Consider the following 15,924-nt stretch of genomic DNA (forward strand, 5'->3'; position numbering starts at 1 on the left):
AAAAAAAAAAAAAAAAAAAAAAAATACAAAAAATAATCTGGGTGTGGAGGAACACCTCCATAATCTCAGTTACTTGGGAGGCTGAAGTGGGAGGATCACCTGAGCCTGAGAAGTCAAGGCTGCAAGTAGGCCGAGATTGTGCCACTGTGCTTTAGCCTGGGCAACAGAGTGAGACCCTGTCTCAAAAAAAAAAAAAAAAAAAGGTTGCAGAAAAAATATGACCTGCTTCATAGTTATGGTCAGAAACAAACTGTTTTACTCCTTCTCTAGGGCAGGTGTAGAAAAAATTGCCTCTTGCTTATAGAAACCTGAATTGTGAGCTACATTTCCTTTATCAGAAAAGCCTTTCCTGCAAGCTGGTCCTTGCCTTCTGTATTCATCGTTTTCTTTAACATCCAGATCTTTCTCATTTTTACTTTAGCCAACAATGCTTTGCTAGAATACTGTGTTAAAGATCCAGCTTAGCCAGGTTATTAGAGTCTTGTTCTGTTATCTTACAGTCTGCTTATTTTTAGGTTTCACATTTCACATGTTGAAGTAGTGCCCCTTCCTACAGGTGTTTATGATTATCCTACTCGAACTGAGCACTACTTTATAACCTGCTGCCTTTGGGGCATATACCTTACTTGTAGAACCAGTGACAACACTGATACTATATCAGATGAAGCGACCCACCTGACATACTTTCAGGATTGACCCAGGTTGATAGAATCCCAGATTACAGCCTGCACCCTTTCAGACTTTTATATGCTAAGACTAGACATTACTACCTCATAAGCTGACAGTGAAGAATTTGTTTTTTAGAGATGGGATCTCCCTGTGTTGCCCAGGCTGTTCTCCGGCACAGTAATTGCACACTACAGCTTTGAACTCCTGGCCTCAAGCAATTTTCTTGCCTCAGCCTCCTGAGTAGCTGGAATTACAGTTGTGTGCCACCATGCTTAGCTAGGCAATGAAGAATTTTTAACACATGCACATACTATAGAGGGTAGAGAACAAAGAACACTTTTGGTTCACCAGTATTATTTAATAGGGCTTTGTGTAGGTGCTTCTCCAATCAAGTATGAAGATATTTCCTAATTTTCCTCGTTACTGTGAAAGAATACATAGAATGACAAGAAGTATCTGTTTTTTACTGTTTTATTCATCAAGTCAGGAAGTATTCTAATGTGCATTTGGATTTGATGTTCAGTAATTTCAGTATTGTTTATCGTGTGATTTTTCTTTTGTTTTTTTGGAGACGGAGTCTTGCTCTGTCGCCCAGGCTGGAGTGCAGTGGCCGGATCTCAGCTCACTGCAAGCTCCGCCTCCTGGGTTTACGCCATTCTCCTGCCTCAGCCTCCTGAGTAGCTGGGACTACAGGTGCTTGCCACTTCGCCCGACTGGTTTTTTGTATTTTTTAGTAGAGACGGGATTTCACCGTGTTAGCCGGGATGGTCTCGATCTCCTGACTTCATGATCCGCCCACCTCGGCCTCCCAAAGTGCTGGGATTACAGGCTTGAGCCACCGCGCCTGGCCTATCATGTGATTTTTCAACAAAGAAATCAGTTCTACAGCCACAGCACTTCCTCTCTGAGCCTTCAGTTCACAAGTGTGTCAAGGCTGATCTCAGCAGCATATACTTAGAATATATACGGGAAAAATATTTGCTATTAATTTTCTCTTGCCTCATGTTATCTTCTGAAAGGAAAATCTTGGTCTGAAATCTGAACTTTGCTGACAGGTAAAGATGAACAGCAATTACAGTGGCTCACGCCTGTAATCCCAGTACTTTGGGAGGCCAAGGCTTGTGTCCAGGAGTTCGAGGCCAGGCTGGGGCAACATGGTGAAACCCCGTCTTTACAAAAAAATACAAAAATTAGCCGGGCGTGGCATGCCTATAGTTCCAGCTACTTGGGTGGCTGAAGTGGGAAGATTGCTTGAGCCTGGGAGGTCAAGGCTGTAGTGAGCTGTGATTGTGTCACTGCACTCCAGCCTGGGCAACAGAGTGAGACTCTGTTTCAAAAAAAAAAAAAGAAAAAAGTTGAGTATGTGCTCAGCTATGTACTTACGGTATTATTTTTAGGTTATAAAAATTATTTGGATATATATATTTAAACGAGAATGCGAATTCTGGCAAGGTGTGGTGGCTCATGCCTATAATTCCAGCACTTTGGGAGGCTGAGGCAGGTGAATCACCTGAGGTCAGGAGTTCATGATCAGCCTGGCCAACATGGTGAAACCCTGTTTCTACAAAAAATACAAAAATTAGCTGGGAGTGGTGGCGGGTGTCTGTAGTACCAGCTACTTGGGAGGCTGAGGCAGAAGAATTGCTTAAACCTGAGAGGTTGAGGCTGCAGTGACCTGAGATTGCGCCACTGCACTCCAGTCCAGCCTGGGTGACAGAGCAAGGCTCCATCTCAAAAAAAAAGAAGAAGAAGAAGAAGAAAGAGAGAATTCTGTATTCTGCAAATAAATTTTTAAAATTTAATGCTACTGCCAAGACATGAACTTACCTTGCTGTCATGTTAACAAGAGCAAGCTGTAACACTGTGGGTGATTATGTTTTTCTTTAGAGGCAGCCTTTGAGTTGGTGATAAGCTTATGCACTGAAGATGCCTTGACCAGCAAAACCTATGTGTCATGAGAGGCAGAGTCCCACTTTTCTGTCTATTATGCACAGTGGAGTTCTATTTTCATTTTAAGCTCAGCTGACATAGAAGGTGTAGCTTTTTTTTTTTTTTTTTTTTTTTTGAACGAGAGTCTGCTCTGTCACCCAGGCGGAGTTCAGGGCCAGATCTCGGCCTCACGAACTCCCGCTCCAGGTTCTACACCATGCTCTGCTCACTCCGAGGACTGGGACGAAGGCGCCCCGCACCTCACCCGGCTATTTTTCTGTTTGTTTGACGTAAGACGGGTCACTGTTTACCAGGTGTCGTGATCTCCATGACCTCCGTGATCCTCGCAGCTCGCTCGCAAAGGGCTCGATCCGACGCTTGAGCCCACCAACCACCAAGCCAGAAGCACACCGCAAGACGAAACGTCCAGAACAAGTTTGAGATGCGCACTAGTAACCACCATACTTTAACCTCATGTGTATCACCATGCTAACTTGGAAAGCAGGGGACAGGAAATAATATTACCAATACAACGTGATCAAGAACTGAAGGGCACAACGCCAAATATCTCAAAGTATTGAAAAAATAGTTTACCAATTTTTCGGCGCGCGGAAGTGTTGAGATGGATTTTTGCTCTGGCTCGCGCAGAGCGGAGCACGCACCCCATCTTGATCACTGCAACCTCTCCTCCGGGTACACAGATTCTCCTGCCCACACACATACACATTATACACAGGTGCCCACCACCATGACCAGCTAATTTTTGTATTGATAATATGATTGGGTTTTGACCTTTTGGCAGCTGGTCTCAAACTCCATGACTTCAGGCCCATCCTGCTCTTAGCTCCCAAAAGGCTATGATTAACAGGCCGTGTAGCCACAGGGCCAATATTAACCAATATTTTCAAACCACAGGAAATAAAAAGTAGCCATGCAACCTGGATTAAGCTTAAAAATAGTTTGTTTAAAAGCTGAATTCTTAGAAACAAGCCTTTAAAGAAATTGAATTCATTCGATAATCTAGAGACGAGCAATTATCATTGTGAGCAGCTGAACAAAATAAGAATAGGAGACAGAAAGCCATCTTTTGAAAATTCAGTTAATGGACAGATAAGTCAGTATTCTAAGCAGTACAATTCACACTTCCATTTATTACGGATTACGCCACACACAAGACAATCACAATACACAAACACAGCACCACTGACGGCAGGACCGTCCCAGGGAGCAAGCACCAAGACATCGACCCACGCAGGTGCAACTGGCATACACAACATATATTTTTTTGTAATTTATTATGAGAACGGGGTTTCCACCATTGTTCACAGGTTGGTCTTGAACTCCTGAGCTCGGCAACTCCACTCCGCCTCAGCCTCCCAAATGTCTAGGATTACAGCGTGGAGCCACTGTTGCCTGCAGTATCCCACATTCTTCCTAAAACATTAATGGGACAGACTCAGGAAAGAAGGTAATAATTGTAAGATCTGGGAACCACAACAAAGAAAACAAGGAGAATCTAAAGCAAGTATGCAAGTTGGGAACAAGCAGACAGCTTTAGATCAGAATTAGAGACGATTTCTGTTCCTATCCCCTTGTTATAGATAAGTTACTGAGATATATAGGATTTTGAACTGGGTATATTAAGGAATGAGATATGTTAAGTATATAGAAAAGAAATCACGTCTTTTCTATTGAAAATGCCTGCATATAACCAAAAAAAATGCAATTATTGCCTTATTATGTATATTTTATATATTATAATATGTGCGCCCGCTGTGGTATACATATATATATTATATATATTCTTTTTTTTTTTTTGATTTTTTTTTTTTCCTGCCGCGCCACGGCAACTTTCCTGCTTTAGCCCTGCAAATTGCTTCTGAGTCCCATTACCAATTAATTCTTCAAAAGATGAGACTCTTCCAGTATCCTAATTTTTTAATTTGTTCAACATATCTCAGAATGAATAACTGATGTATTAAAGATGACAGAATGGATTCAAACTTTTTAAAAAGCTTGGTTTCTAAAAATAAAATTGCGCAAGTTGCAGGGCTGAGGCAGGAGGATTGCCCAAACCTGGGAGGTCAAGGCTGTAGTGAGCTGAGATCACACCACTGCACTCCAGCCTGGGTGACAAAGTGAGACCTTGTATCCAAAAAATATATATATATATATGTATGTGTGTGTGTGTGTGTGTATTTACATATACAAATTTATATTTAATATATATTAAATATATATATTAGTGGGCTGCCAGCACGGCCCACTAATTTTCTTATATTTTTTGTAGAGACGAGGTTTCACCATGTGGCCCAGGCTGGTCTCAAACTCCTGAGCTCAAGCAGTCTACCCACCTTGGCCTCCCAAAGTGCTGGGTTTACAGGCCTGAGCTACCCCGCCTGGCTCCTTCTTATATTTTAATGAATGAAATGATGTGGTATGGAAAAAAAAAATCCCTAAATGGAGACCTGAGTTTCCATCTCATCTCTGCTACTTAATTCTGAGGTTTCAGGTAGATTATTTAACCTATCTGAGTTTTCTTATCTTGAGGATAAAGATGAATTCACCTACCCTATGGGACCATTAAGAATAAAATGAAGGTCCTGTGTGAAAAACCAAATATCTGTTCATTATTCTTGCTGCTGTTGGTTGGGTTGAGTAGAAAGGTCCTATGATTAGGACATTATAAAGTACGTCTACGTAGCTTCTAAGATGTAATACTTCTATAACTTCAGTAAGGATGTGCATTTAATAGTCAAAGAATAAATTAAACCTTTTAAAGCTGTGATTTAAAAACTGTAAAATAAACAGTGCAATGAGAAATGGGCAAATTCAGATAATTTTATTTTACCTTGAGCAAGAAGACTATGCCAATGCTAATGCTTTGCTTTCCCCCGCCTCTGCCTTTCCCAAAGAGAAGAGAACAGACAGCAATGGCAGAGTATATTTCGTCAACCACAACACTCGAATTACACAATGGGAAGACCCCAGAAGTCAAGGGTAAGAATAGTTACTTGTGTATATTTAATCTCTTAAAGATTATACCTTATTTCTAACAACTGAAGAAAATCAAAGTTCATATTCTTTTGCCAAAGACCTAAAACATTAATCACCTACATACTTTGAAAAGAGAAAATTATACTATTATTTTCATCTAATGGAAAGTTTGAAGATTTCTTCAAAGTACAGGAAAAAACTTTGGCTGGGCATGGTGGCTTATGCCCATTATCCCAGCACTTTGGGAGGCCAAGGAGGGAGGATTATTTGAGGTGAGAAGTTCAAGACCTGTGTAACCAGTGAGACCCTGTCTCTACAAAAAAAAAATCCCCAAAAGTTGGGTGTGTTGGCATGTATACCTGTAGTCCCAGCTACTTGGAAGACTGAGGTGGGAGGATCACCTGAGCCCAGGAAGTCGAGGCTGCAGTGAACCGTGATTGTGCCAGTACGCTCCAACCTGGAGGACAGGTTTAGGCCTGTTCCAAAAAAAAAAGATAGAAAAAACAAAAAAATTATCTGGCACATGAGGAATATACTTATTAACATATATATATTATTTTTAATTACTAAGAACAGATTAGTGATTCTAAATCAGGATTTCTTAACCTGAGATCACTGGTTAAGAATCCAGGGTATGTGGCTTCAAGGGGGAAGAAAATACATACTCAGTTTTATTACTCTTTAATGGAAATTTAGTATCTTCTTCCATTATGAAAGTAGGCTACTACCATGTAGGATTAAGAATGCCTAGGACTTTGCCATCAGTAGAAGTCAAAGGGTGTTAAAATATTCTGTGTTGTTGCAGATATCTCTTTTTTTTTTTTTTTTTTTTTTTTTGAGACGGAGTCTCGTTCTGTCACCCAGGCTGGAGTGCAGTGGCTGGATCTCAGCTCACTGCAAGCTCCATCTCCTGGGTTTACGCCATTCTCCTGCCGCAGCCTCCCGAGTAGCTGGGACTACAGGCGTCCGCCACCTCGCCCGGCTAGATTTTTGTATTTTTTAGTAGAGATGGGGTTTTACCGTGTTAGCCAGGATGGTCTTGATCTCCTGACCTCGTGATCCACCCGTCTCGGCCTCCCAAAGTGCTGGGATTACAAGCTTGAGCCACCGCGCGCGGCCTGTTGCAGATATCTCTAAATACTTGTTTACATACATCATTACAAGGACTTGCTAGTTAATTTATTAATAAAGAGATATATATATTATCACAAGGTTCTCTCTTTGTTGCCCGGGCTGTTCTCAAACTCCTGTCTTTAAGCGATTCTCCTGCCTTAGCCTCATGAGTAGCTGGGATTATAGGGATAATGTTTTGATAATTATGTATATATAATGGTTTATCTTTGTAACATTTTATACTAGTATGCATATTAGTTTGCTAGGGTTGCCTTAACAAAGTACCACAAAGGAGGTTGCTTAAACTACAGAAATGTGTTGTCTCAGGGTTGTGGAGGCTAGAAGCTTGAGATCACGATGTCAGCAGGGCCATGCTCACTCCGAAGATACTAGGAAGTGATCTGTGCCAGGTCTTTCTCCTGGCTTATTGTAGCTCCTTGGCTTGTGGCAGCATGAATCCAGTCTTCACATGGCATTCTTCCTGTCTATATGTCTATCTGTACCCAAATTTCCTGTTTATAAGGACATCAGTCCTAGAGGATTAGTGGCCCACAGTACTTCAGTATGACCTCATCTTAATACATCTGCAGTAACTCTGTTTCCAAATAAGGTCACATTCTGAGTTATTGAGGGCCAGGATATAAACATGCATTTGGAAGGAGGACACAGTTCAACCCATAACAGTCTATGGGTTGATGTTATGCATCTAAATACTATGCATTTATCAGACTGCCAGAAGATTCCATTCTGCAAGGAATTTGGCAGACTGTACAGTCAGAGGACACAGTCCTCCACAAAACTGCTGCGCTCACTTCAGACATCAGCTACAATATTGGGGGTCCAAAGGACGGCTCCAGACCAACTGCCTACAAATTTTGGGGCCCCCACCACCACTCTTAGGTATGATAGGTTACTAGAAATACTGAGAACTCATTGAAACCTCTTATAGTCACATTTGTTATAAAGAAAGGATACAAAATAAAACCAGCAGAAGGAAGAGGTGCACAGGGTAGAGTCTGGGAGGCTCTGAACATCCAGCATTGTTGTGGGACAGTGCACATTGAGGTTGAGTATCACCAACCAGGGAAGTCTCTGGTATCTAGGGGTTTTGTTGAGGCTTAATCACATACTGCCCTCATGGGTGACCTTTTGTCTCCAGTTCCTTACTGGAGATTTGAGCTAATGCCCTTAGTCTCTAGTTCCTCCAGAGGTCGGAACTGATGTGCCGTGTCCCACAACCTCCATTATAAATCGCATTATTGACTGTCCAGTGATCAAAGCTTCCAGGCAAACAAGGATATTCCCAATACGCAGTGCATTCCAAGGGGTTAAACATCACCACCAAGTTGCTAAGGGCAAAAGCCAGACCTCTCTTTTGGTATAATTATAATTTGAGCACAGATATTCCATGGCTCAAAATTTTAAAACTTTTGTTCTGAAGGTATGGTTTAGGTTGCACTGAGCCAAGATCACACCGCTACATTCCAGCTTGGGCAACTCTGCCTCAGAAAACTAAAACTAAAATAAAAGAAGATATGCTTTAAACTTAAAATAGCTTTTCTGCCTACCAAGAAATGACCATTTTCTTTTAAATGGAGTTAGTGCATTTACTTAAATTTATTCAGTTTCCATAAAGGAAGAATGAAGAATTTCATAGATAACATTTTCTTCCTTTTAGAATTTTCTAAGGATATAATTGAAGTAGTCACCTTTCTATAATTTGCTACCATTTTTTTTGTTTCCCCTTAGATGTTTAAAGTTTTATAGCTAAAGTTAGAATTCTGTTTTAACAACACAGATGACCTAGTTCTATCTATTTTCAAGACAACAGCTGGTTACTGAGCCTATCTTGCGAGTGTAATTATAAAAATTGAGAAACCTCTTTTTTACATTTTTGGTAGTCTATTTTATCTGACATTTGTATTCAGTTAAGTGAATACAGCTTTGTTGTTGTCGTTGTTGTTGTTGTTGTTGTTTGAGACAAAGTCTCAGTCTGTCATCCAGGCTGGAGTGTAGTGACATGATCATGGCTTGCTGCAGCCTTGACCTCCTGGGCTCCAGCAATCCTCCTGCCTCAGCCTCCCAAGTGACTTGGGCTACAGGCATGCGCCACCACACCCAGCTTTTTTTTGTTTTTTTTTTTGTTTTTTTTTTTGTTTTTTTTTTTGAGACAGAGTCTTGCTTTGTTGCCCAGGCTGGAGCGTAGTGGCGCCATCTTGACTCACTGCAAGCTCCGCCTCCTGGGTTCACGCCATTCTCCTTCCTCAGCTTCCCGAGTAGCTGGGACTGCAGGTGCCCGCCACCACGCCCGGCTAATTTTTTGTAGTTTTAGTAGAGACAGGGTTTCACCGTGTTAGCTAGGATGGTCTCGATCTCCTGACCTCGTGATTCTCCTGCCTTGGCCTCCCAAAATGCTGGGATTACAGGTGTGAGCCACCACGCCTGGTCGAGATTCTTTCTCTTAAAAAAATCTCTTTTTTGAGTTGCCTTAGTAGAAAAACAATAGATAATATGGGACAAAGGGAAAAGCTTCATTTGGAGGTGTGACAGATCATATATTATTTAAGGAAGTGCTGAGTGGCCATACGCTGTGAAATCATGGGATTCATGAAAGGGAGTTAGAGGTTTGGGTGCAAAGATAAATCTGAAAGGGAACATTGAGGCCAGAGTATAGAGGCTGAGTGAATGCCATATGAAGAACTTTAGATCATAATCATTGGTAACGGTGGAACAGTGATAGTACTTTACAGAGACAACTAATTTAATAAGATCTCTATTTTAGGAAGATACTCTGTTAGCAGTATCAGTATAAGAGCAGGCCTAGAGTGAGATCAAATGAGGAATACAAGTTAGGTGACTGTTGAAAAAATGCAGAAGATGGCTGGGCACAGTGGCTCATGCCTGTAATCCTAGCACCTTGGAAGGCTGAGGTGGGAGGATCACAAGGTTAGGTGTTCAAGACGAGCCTGGCCAACATGGTGAAACCCTGTCTCTACTAAAAATACAAAAATTAGCTGGGCGCGGGCATGGTGGCAGGTGCCTGTAGTCCCAGCTATTCGGGAAGCTGAGGCAGGAGAATCGCTTGAACCTGGGAGGTGGAGGTTGCAGTGAGCCAAGATATCGTGCCCCTACACTCCAGCCTGGGTGACAGAGCGAGACTCCATCTCAAAAAAAAAAAAAAGAAAAGCAGAAGAGAAACAAAGCCAGAGAAAGGATGATGTTGGGGATTGGAAATAGAGATGAACACGAAGACTCCTAAGGCAGAATGGTTAGAACTTGGTTAACAAGATGTTTAGAGTGAGTCATTAGCTAATGGGGAACATAAGCCAAGTAGACGGCAGAAAACTTGAATTGTGGTTGATGGACTTTGAGTTCAACCTGTTTGTAGGATGTCCACATAGATGTCTAGTATACAACTGAAATTACTGAACTGAATGGCTTTCTAAAAGATTTCTGCTATGTTTATTGACATTTGTGGCTTCTGTACTTGGCAAACAAGCAACTCTTTAATATTTTTGTTTATGTTTTTTCCTGTGTTTTGTAGTCAATTAAATGAAAAGCCCTTACCTGAAGGTTGGGAAATGAGATTCACAGTGGATGGAATTGCATATTTTGTGGACCACAATAGAAGAACTACCACCTATATAGATCCCCGCACAGGAAAATCTGCCCTGTAAGTTTTCTAAACATTGTAGATTAAGAGTAAAAAACTGGTCCTTCAGATTTTGATATAAAGATTTGTATTAGCAAGGAGTGGAAGTCTTAGTATTTCTTGAGTTAGCTTGACAGTAGGTTTCTGTTCATTAAGTATTTTGCATTTCCATCTCCGTCTTGGATATTTTATTCTAGAGATTTTCATATTTCTTACCATTTGTTCACACAGCAGTAAATGAAACTATGTAGAATTTATAGATATTGTACTGCTTACCAATTAATCTCTGATTTCTGATTTTCAGCTTCTTTCATTCCCATTACTTTTTTACTTTAAAAAAGCTCTCATTCTCCCCTACCCCATTTCTGAGAAAGTAACCTTTTGATTTGCTTATTTGCTTTATGACTTTTTTTGTGGGAAAATATGTAACCTAAAGTTTCTTGTTTTATGTGTACAATTCAGTGGCGTTAAGCACATTCATATTGTTGCATAATCATTACCACCATCCAGCTCCAGAATGTTTTCATCATTCCACACTGAAACACTGTACCCTTTAAACAATAACTTTAGCAGACCTGGTAACCAGCATTCTACTTTCTTTCTCTATGAATTTGACTACTTTAAGTACCTATATTATTAGAGTCATACAATATTTATTCTTATGTCTCTGGATTATTTCACTAAGGTCATGTCTTCAAGATTCACCCATGTTGTAATGTGTATCAACATTTTCATTCCTTTTTGAAGCTGAATAATATTCCAGTGTGTATATATATATATCACATTTTGTTTGTTCACAGATATTTGCATTGTTTCCGTTTTTGGGGGGAGTATTGTAAATAATGCTGCTCTGACCATTGGTATACAATTATCTGCTTGAGGCCAGGCGCAGTGGCTCATGCCTGTAATCCCAGAACTTTGGGAGGCCAAGGTAGGTGGATCACCTGAGATCAAGAGTTAGAGACCAGCCTGGCCAACATGGCAAAACCCCATCTCTACTGAAAATACAAAAATTAGCTGGGCATGGTGGCACACACCTGTAATCCCGGCTACTCGGGAGTCTGAGGCAGGGCAACTGCTTGAATCCAGGCGGCAGAGGTTGCAGTGAGTCACTATCATGCCACTGCACTCCAGCCTGGGTGACAGAGTAAGATTCCCTCCGTCTCAAAAAAACACCAAAAACCAAATATCTGTTTGAGTTCCTACTTCGATGACTTTTGTATCTATACCCAAAAGTGGAATTGCTGGATTAAATATTAATTCTCTATTTAATTTTTTGAGGAACCACCATACTGTTTTTCAGAGTATCTATGCCAGTTTACATTTCCCCCCTAGTGTAGAAGAATTCCAATTTCTGTACATTCTCATTAGCTCTCCTGTTTTGTTTTGTTTTCTTCGTCATCATCGTCTTTTTTAAATAGCCATCCTTAATGTAGTATTTCATTGTGGTTTTTCTTTGTATTTTTCTAATGATTTGTGATGTTGAGTATCTTTTCATTTGCTTCTTGGCCATTTGTGTATCTTCTTTGGAGAAATGTCTCTTTAAGTCCTTTGCCCATTTGTTGTTGTTGTTTTTCTTTTCTTTTGCAATTGAGTTTTAGGTGTTCTCCATAATTCTGGGTGTTACTCCCTTATCAAATACATGATTTGCAATTATTTTCTCCCATTCTGTAGTTTCCTTTTTACTGCAGATAGTGCCCTTTCGTGCATAAAACATTTTAGATTTTGATGTCTGATTTGTCGATTTTTTTTTTTCTTTTTTTTTTTTTTGAGATGGAGTTTCGCTCTTTTTGCTCAGGCTGGAGTGCAATGGTGCGATCTCGGCTTACCACAACCTCCGTCTCCTGGGTTCAAGCAATTCTCCTGCTTCAGCCTCTCGAGTAGCTGGGGTTACAGGCATGCACCACCATGCCCAGCTAATTTTGTATTTTTAGTAGAAGTTAGGGTTTCTCCTTGTTGAGTAGGCTGATCTTGAACTCCCGACCTCAGGTGATCCGCCCGCCTCGGCCTCCAGAAGTGTTGGGATTACAGGCGTGAGGCTCTGTGCCTTGCCTGTTGATTTTTTCTTTGTCACCTGTACCTTTGGAGTCATATCCAAGAAGTCATTGCCAAATCCAGTGTCATAAAGCTTTGCCCTAAGTTTTCTTCTGAGAGTTCTTTTTTTTTTTTTCTGAGATAGAGTCTCGCTCTGTTGCCCAAGCTGGAGTACAGTGGCAAGATCTCAGCTCACTGCACCCTCTGCCACCTGGGTTCAAGCGACTCTTTTTGCCTCAGCCTCCTGAGTAGCTGGGGTTTTTGGCACGCACCACCACGCATGGCTAATTTTGTATTTTTAGTAGAGACAGGGTTTTACCACGTTGCAGGCTGGTCGCAAACTCCTGGCCTCGTGATCTGCCCGCCTCAGCCTCTCAAAGTGCAGGGATTACAGGCGTGAGCCACCACACCTGGACTGAGAGTTCTTTAATTTTAGCTCTTACATTTAGATCTTTTATCCATTTTGTGTTAAATTTTGTATATGTTGTTGGGTAAGGGTCCAACTTCATCTTTTTACATGTGAATGTCCAATTTTCCCAAGCATTATTTGTTGAAAAGACTGTCCTTTCCTCATTGCATGATTGTGGCATCATTGTCAATAGCATTTTACCATATATGCAAGGCATTATTTCTGCGCTGTTTATTCTGTTGGTCTGTATGTCTGACTTGCCAATACCACGCTATAACTTTGTAGCAAGTTTTCAAATCAGGAGGGTATGTGTCCTCCAACTTTGTTCTTTTTTCGAGCTTCCTTTGGCTATTCAGGGTCCTTTGAGAGTCCATATGAATTTTAGGATGGATTTTTTTATTTCTGAAAAAAAAAAAAGGTCATTTGGATTTTGATAGGGGCTTTTATTTAATGTATAAAATCAATAAAATCTATATTGACCGATATAGATTCAATATCTATATCAATTTGGGGTAGTGTGGTCATCTTGACAATATTAAGTCTTCTAATCCATGAATGTGGATATCTTTGTGTTTTCTTTAATTTATTTCAGCAGTGTTTTGTGGTTTTCAGTGTACAAGTCTTTTGCCTTCTTGGTTAATTCCTAAGTATTTTTTATTCTTTGTGATGCTATTGTAATGGAATTGTTTTCTTAATTTTCTTTTCATTTGTTTATTCTTAGTATATAGAAATGGAACTGATTATTGTGTGTTGACTTTGCAAGCTGCTACTTTCCTGAATTCACTTATTCTAGCAGGGTTTTTTGTTATGGAATATTTAGTGTTTTCTTCATAAAATATCATAGCTTCTGAAAACAGATAAGTTTTATTCTTCCCAATTTGGATATCTTTTTTTTTTTTTATCTTAATTCCTTTGGCTAGAGCTTCTGGATGCTATGTTGACTACAAGTGGCGAAAGTAGGCATTCTTGTATTGTTCCTCATCTCAAAAAACTAACCATTGAATGTGATGTTTGCTGTTAGATTTTTATATGTGCCTTTTATTATATTGAAGTAGTTTCCCTCTATTCCTAGTGTTTCCTATCCCTTTTGTGGAGTGTTTTATCATGAAAGTGTATTGAATTTCGTATAATCCTTTTTTGGTATCGATTGAGATGATCATGTGATTCCCCCCCCATTCTGTTAATGTGGTATATTACGTTGATTTTTCATAGGTTTAATTATGCATTTGATTTATCAGCTGTAGGGATATTTAGACATATCCCTAGATATGTCTATTATATAATAGCCATTTTTGCATTCGAGGAATAAATCCTAGTTAGTCAAAGGGATTAAAGTAGGCTTTTAATATGCTGCTGAGATTTTTTTGCTGATATTTTATTTAGTATTCTTCCATCAGTGTTCATAAGGGATGTTGGTCTGTAGTTTTCTTATAGTGTGGCTTGCTTAGAGCAAAGGTGGTTCCCTGTTACCTTCTAATTTTATACTTCTACACATTAACAACTTTTTTTTTTTTTTTTTTTTTTTTTGAGGCAGAGTCTCGCTCTGTCGCCCGGGCTGGAGTGCAGTGGCCAGATCTCAGCTCACTGCAAGCTCCGCTTTCCGGGTTTACGCCATTCTCCTGCCTCAGCCTCCCGAGGAGCTGGGACTACAGGCGCCCTCCACCTCGCCCGGCTAGTTTTGTATTTTTTTTAGTAGAGACGGGGTTTCACCGTGTTAGCCAGGATGGTCTCGATCTCCTGACCTCGTGATCCGCCCGTCTCGGCCTCCCAAAGTGCTGGGATTACAGGCTTGAGCCACCGCGCCCGGCCCACATTAACAACTTTTATGTTTAAAACAGAAATTGGGAAATCAGGCCAATTTGGTATTAATGAAATACAGAGGTAATTTAGATATGGGGATAAATTATCGATAATATTATTCTATCATTCGTTTTAGTTACAGTAAGTTTGGGTGCATATAATAGAAAACACTAAAATAATAGTAGTTTATGTAAGATAGAAGTGTATTTGTCCCCATCATTTAAAAATAGTCCAGCGGGACTTCCACCACACCATTACCATTGCTCAAAAAAGAAGTTACAAGAAAAATCGGGAAATATTTTATTTTGAATAATAATTAAAACACCACATATCACAATTTGTGGGATTTAACTAAAGTACTCTTCAGAGGGAAACTTTTTGTTTTAAAGAAGTAGATGAGAATATAGGAAAGATAAAATCAGTGATCTCTGCTTTTACATTCAGATGCTAGAAAAAGGAAAGTTACTAAACCTAAAGTAAGTACAAGAAAGGAAGTAAATAAAAGCAGAACTCAGTGAAGTGGAAAAGAAACAATGGAGTGCCCAAAGCTAGAAGATAAATTTTTGGTAAACATGAATAATATTAACAACCCTTAGTAATTAAACCTGTAGAGAAAAAAAGATAGACATTAAAAGGATAATAAAGGGTATATTTATGCCAATAAATTTAACATTTTAGATCAAATGGACAAATTCTTTAAAAGGTATGTCACCAAAATGGACACAAGAACAGATAGTAAGTCTAAATATCTCTATAGCTGATAAATCAAATGCATAATTAAATAATTTTTAAGGGCAGGCCCAGTGGCTCACGCCAGTAATCTCAGCATTTTGGGAGGCCAAGGTGGGCAGATCACTTGAGCTCAAGAATTCAAGACCAGCCTAGGCAACATGGTGAAACCCCATCTCTACAAAAAATACAAAATATTAGCCAGGTGTGGTGATGCGTGCCTGTAGTCCCAGTTACTTTGTAGGGTGAGGTGGGAAGATTGCTTGAGCCCAGGAGGCTGTGGTGAACCGAGATCGCGCCACTGTACTTAAGCCTGGGTGACAGAGTGTGACCCTGTCTCAAAACAAAAAGGCCGGGCGTGGTGTCTCACGCCTGTAATCCCAGCACTTTGGGAGGCCGAGGCCCAAAAAAGAAAAGAGAAAAAGAAGAAAAAGATTTCTCATGAAGAAAATTCTGGCCTAGATGGTGTCACTGGTAAAGTTTATCAAACTTATAAGTTATAAGTTAATCAATCATATTCAAATTCATTAATAAAATACAAGTGATGGAAACATTTTCTTTTTTCTTTCTTTCTTTCTTTTTTTTTTTTTTT

At 40.0% G+C, this 15,924-nt stretch overlaps 1 protein-coding gene across 7 annotated transcripts in view; it reads left to right on the forward strand.

Moving 5' to 3' along the window:
- The window catches only part of ITCH (itchy E3 ubiquitin protein ligase), a 136,481-nt gene that overhangs the window by 85,596 nt on the left and 34,961 nt on the right, over window positions 1-15,924 (forward strand). For 6 of the 7 annotated variants that reach the window (XM_017878612.1, XM_017878617.1, XM_017878645.1 and 3 more), the window contains 2 exons: window positions 5,514-5,598; window positions 10,253-10,381. In XM_017878612.1, coding sequence (XP_017734101.1) covers window positions 5,514-5,598; window positions 10,253-10,381 — 214 coding nt within the window. The remainder of the gene's footprint in view (window positions 1-5,513; window positions 5,599-10,252; window positions 10,382-15,924) is intronic. The other variant, XM_017878655.1, reaches the window with a different exon arrangement.

The sequence above is a fragment of the Rhinopithecus bieti genome, unplaced genomic scaffold, assembly GCF_001698545.2.
Source record: "Rhinopithecus bieti isolate Rb0 unplaced genomic scaffold, ASM169854v2 scaffold_65, whole genome shotgun sequence".
Classification (NCBI taxonomy): Eukaryota; Metazoa; Chordata; class Mammalia; order Primates; family Cercopithecidae; genus Rhinopithecus; species Rhinopithecus bieti.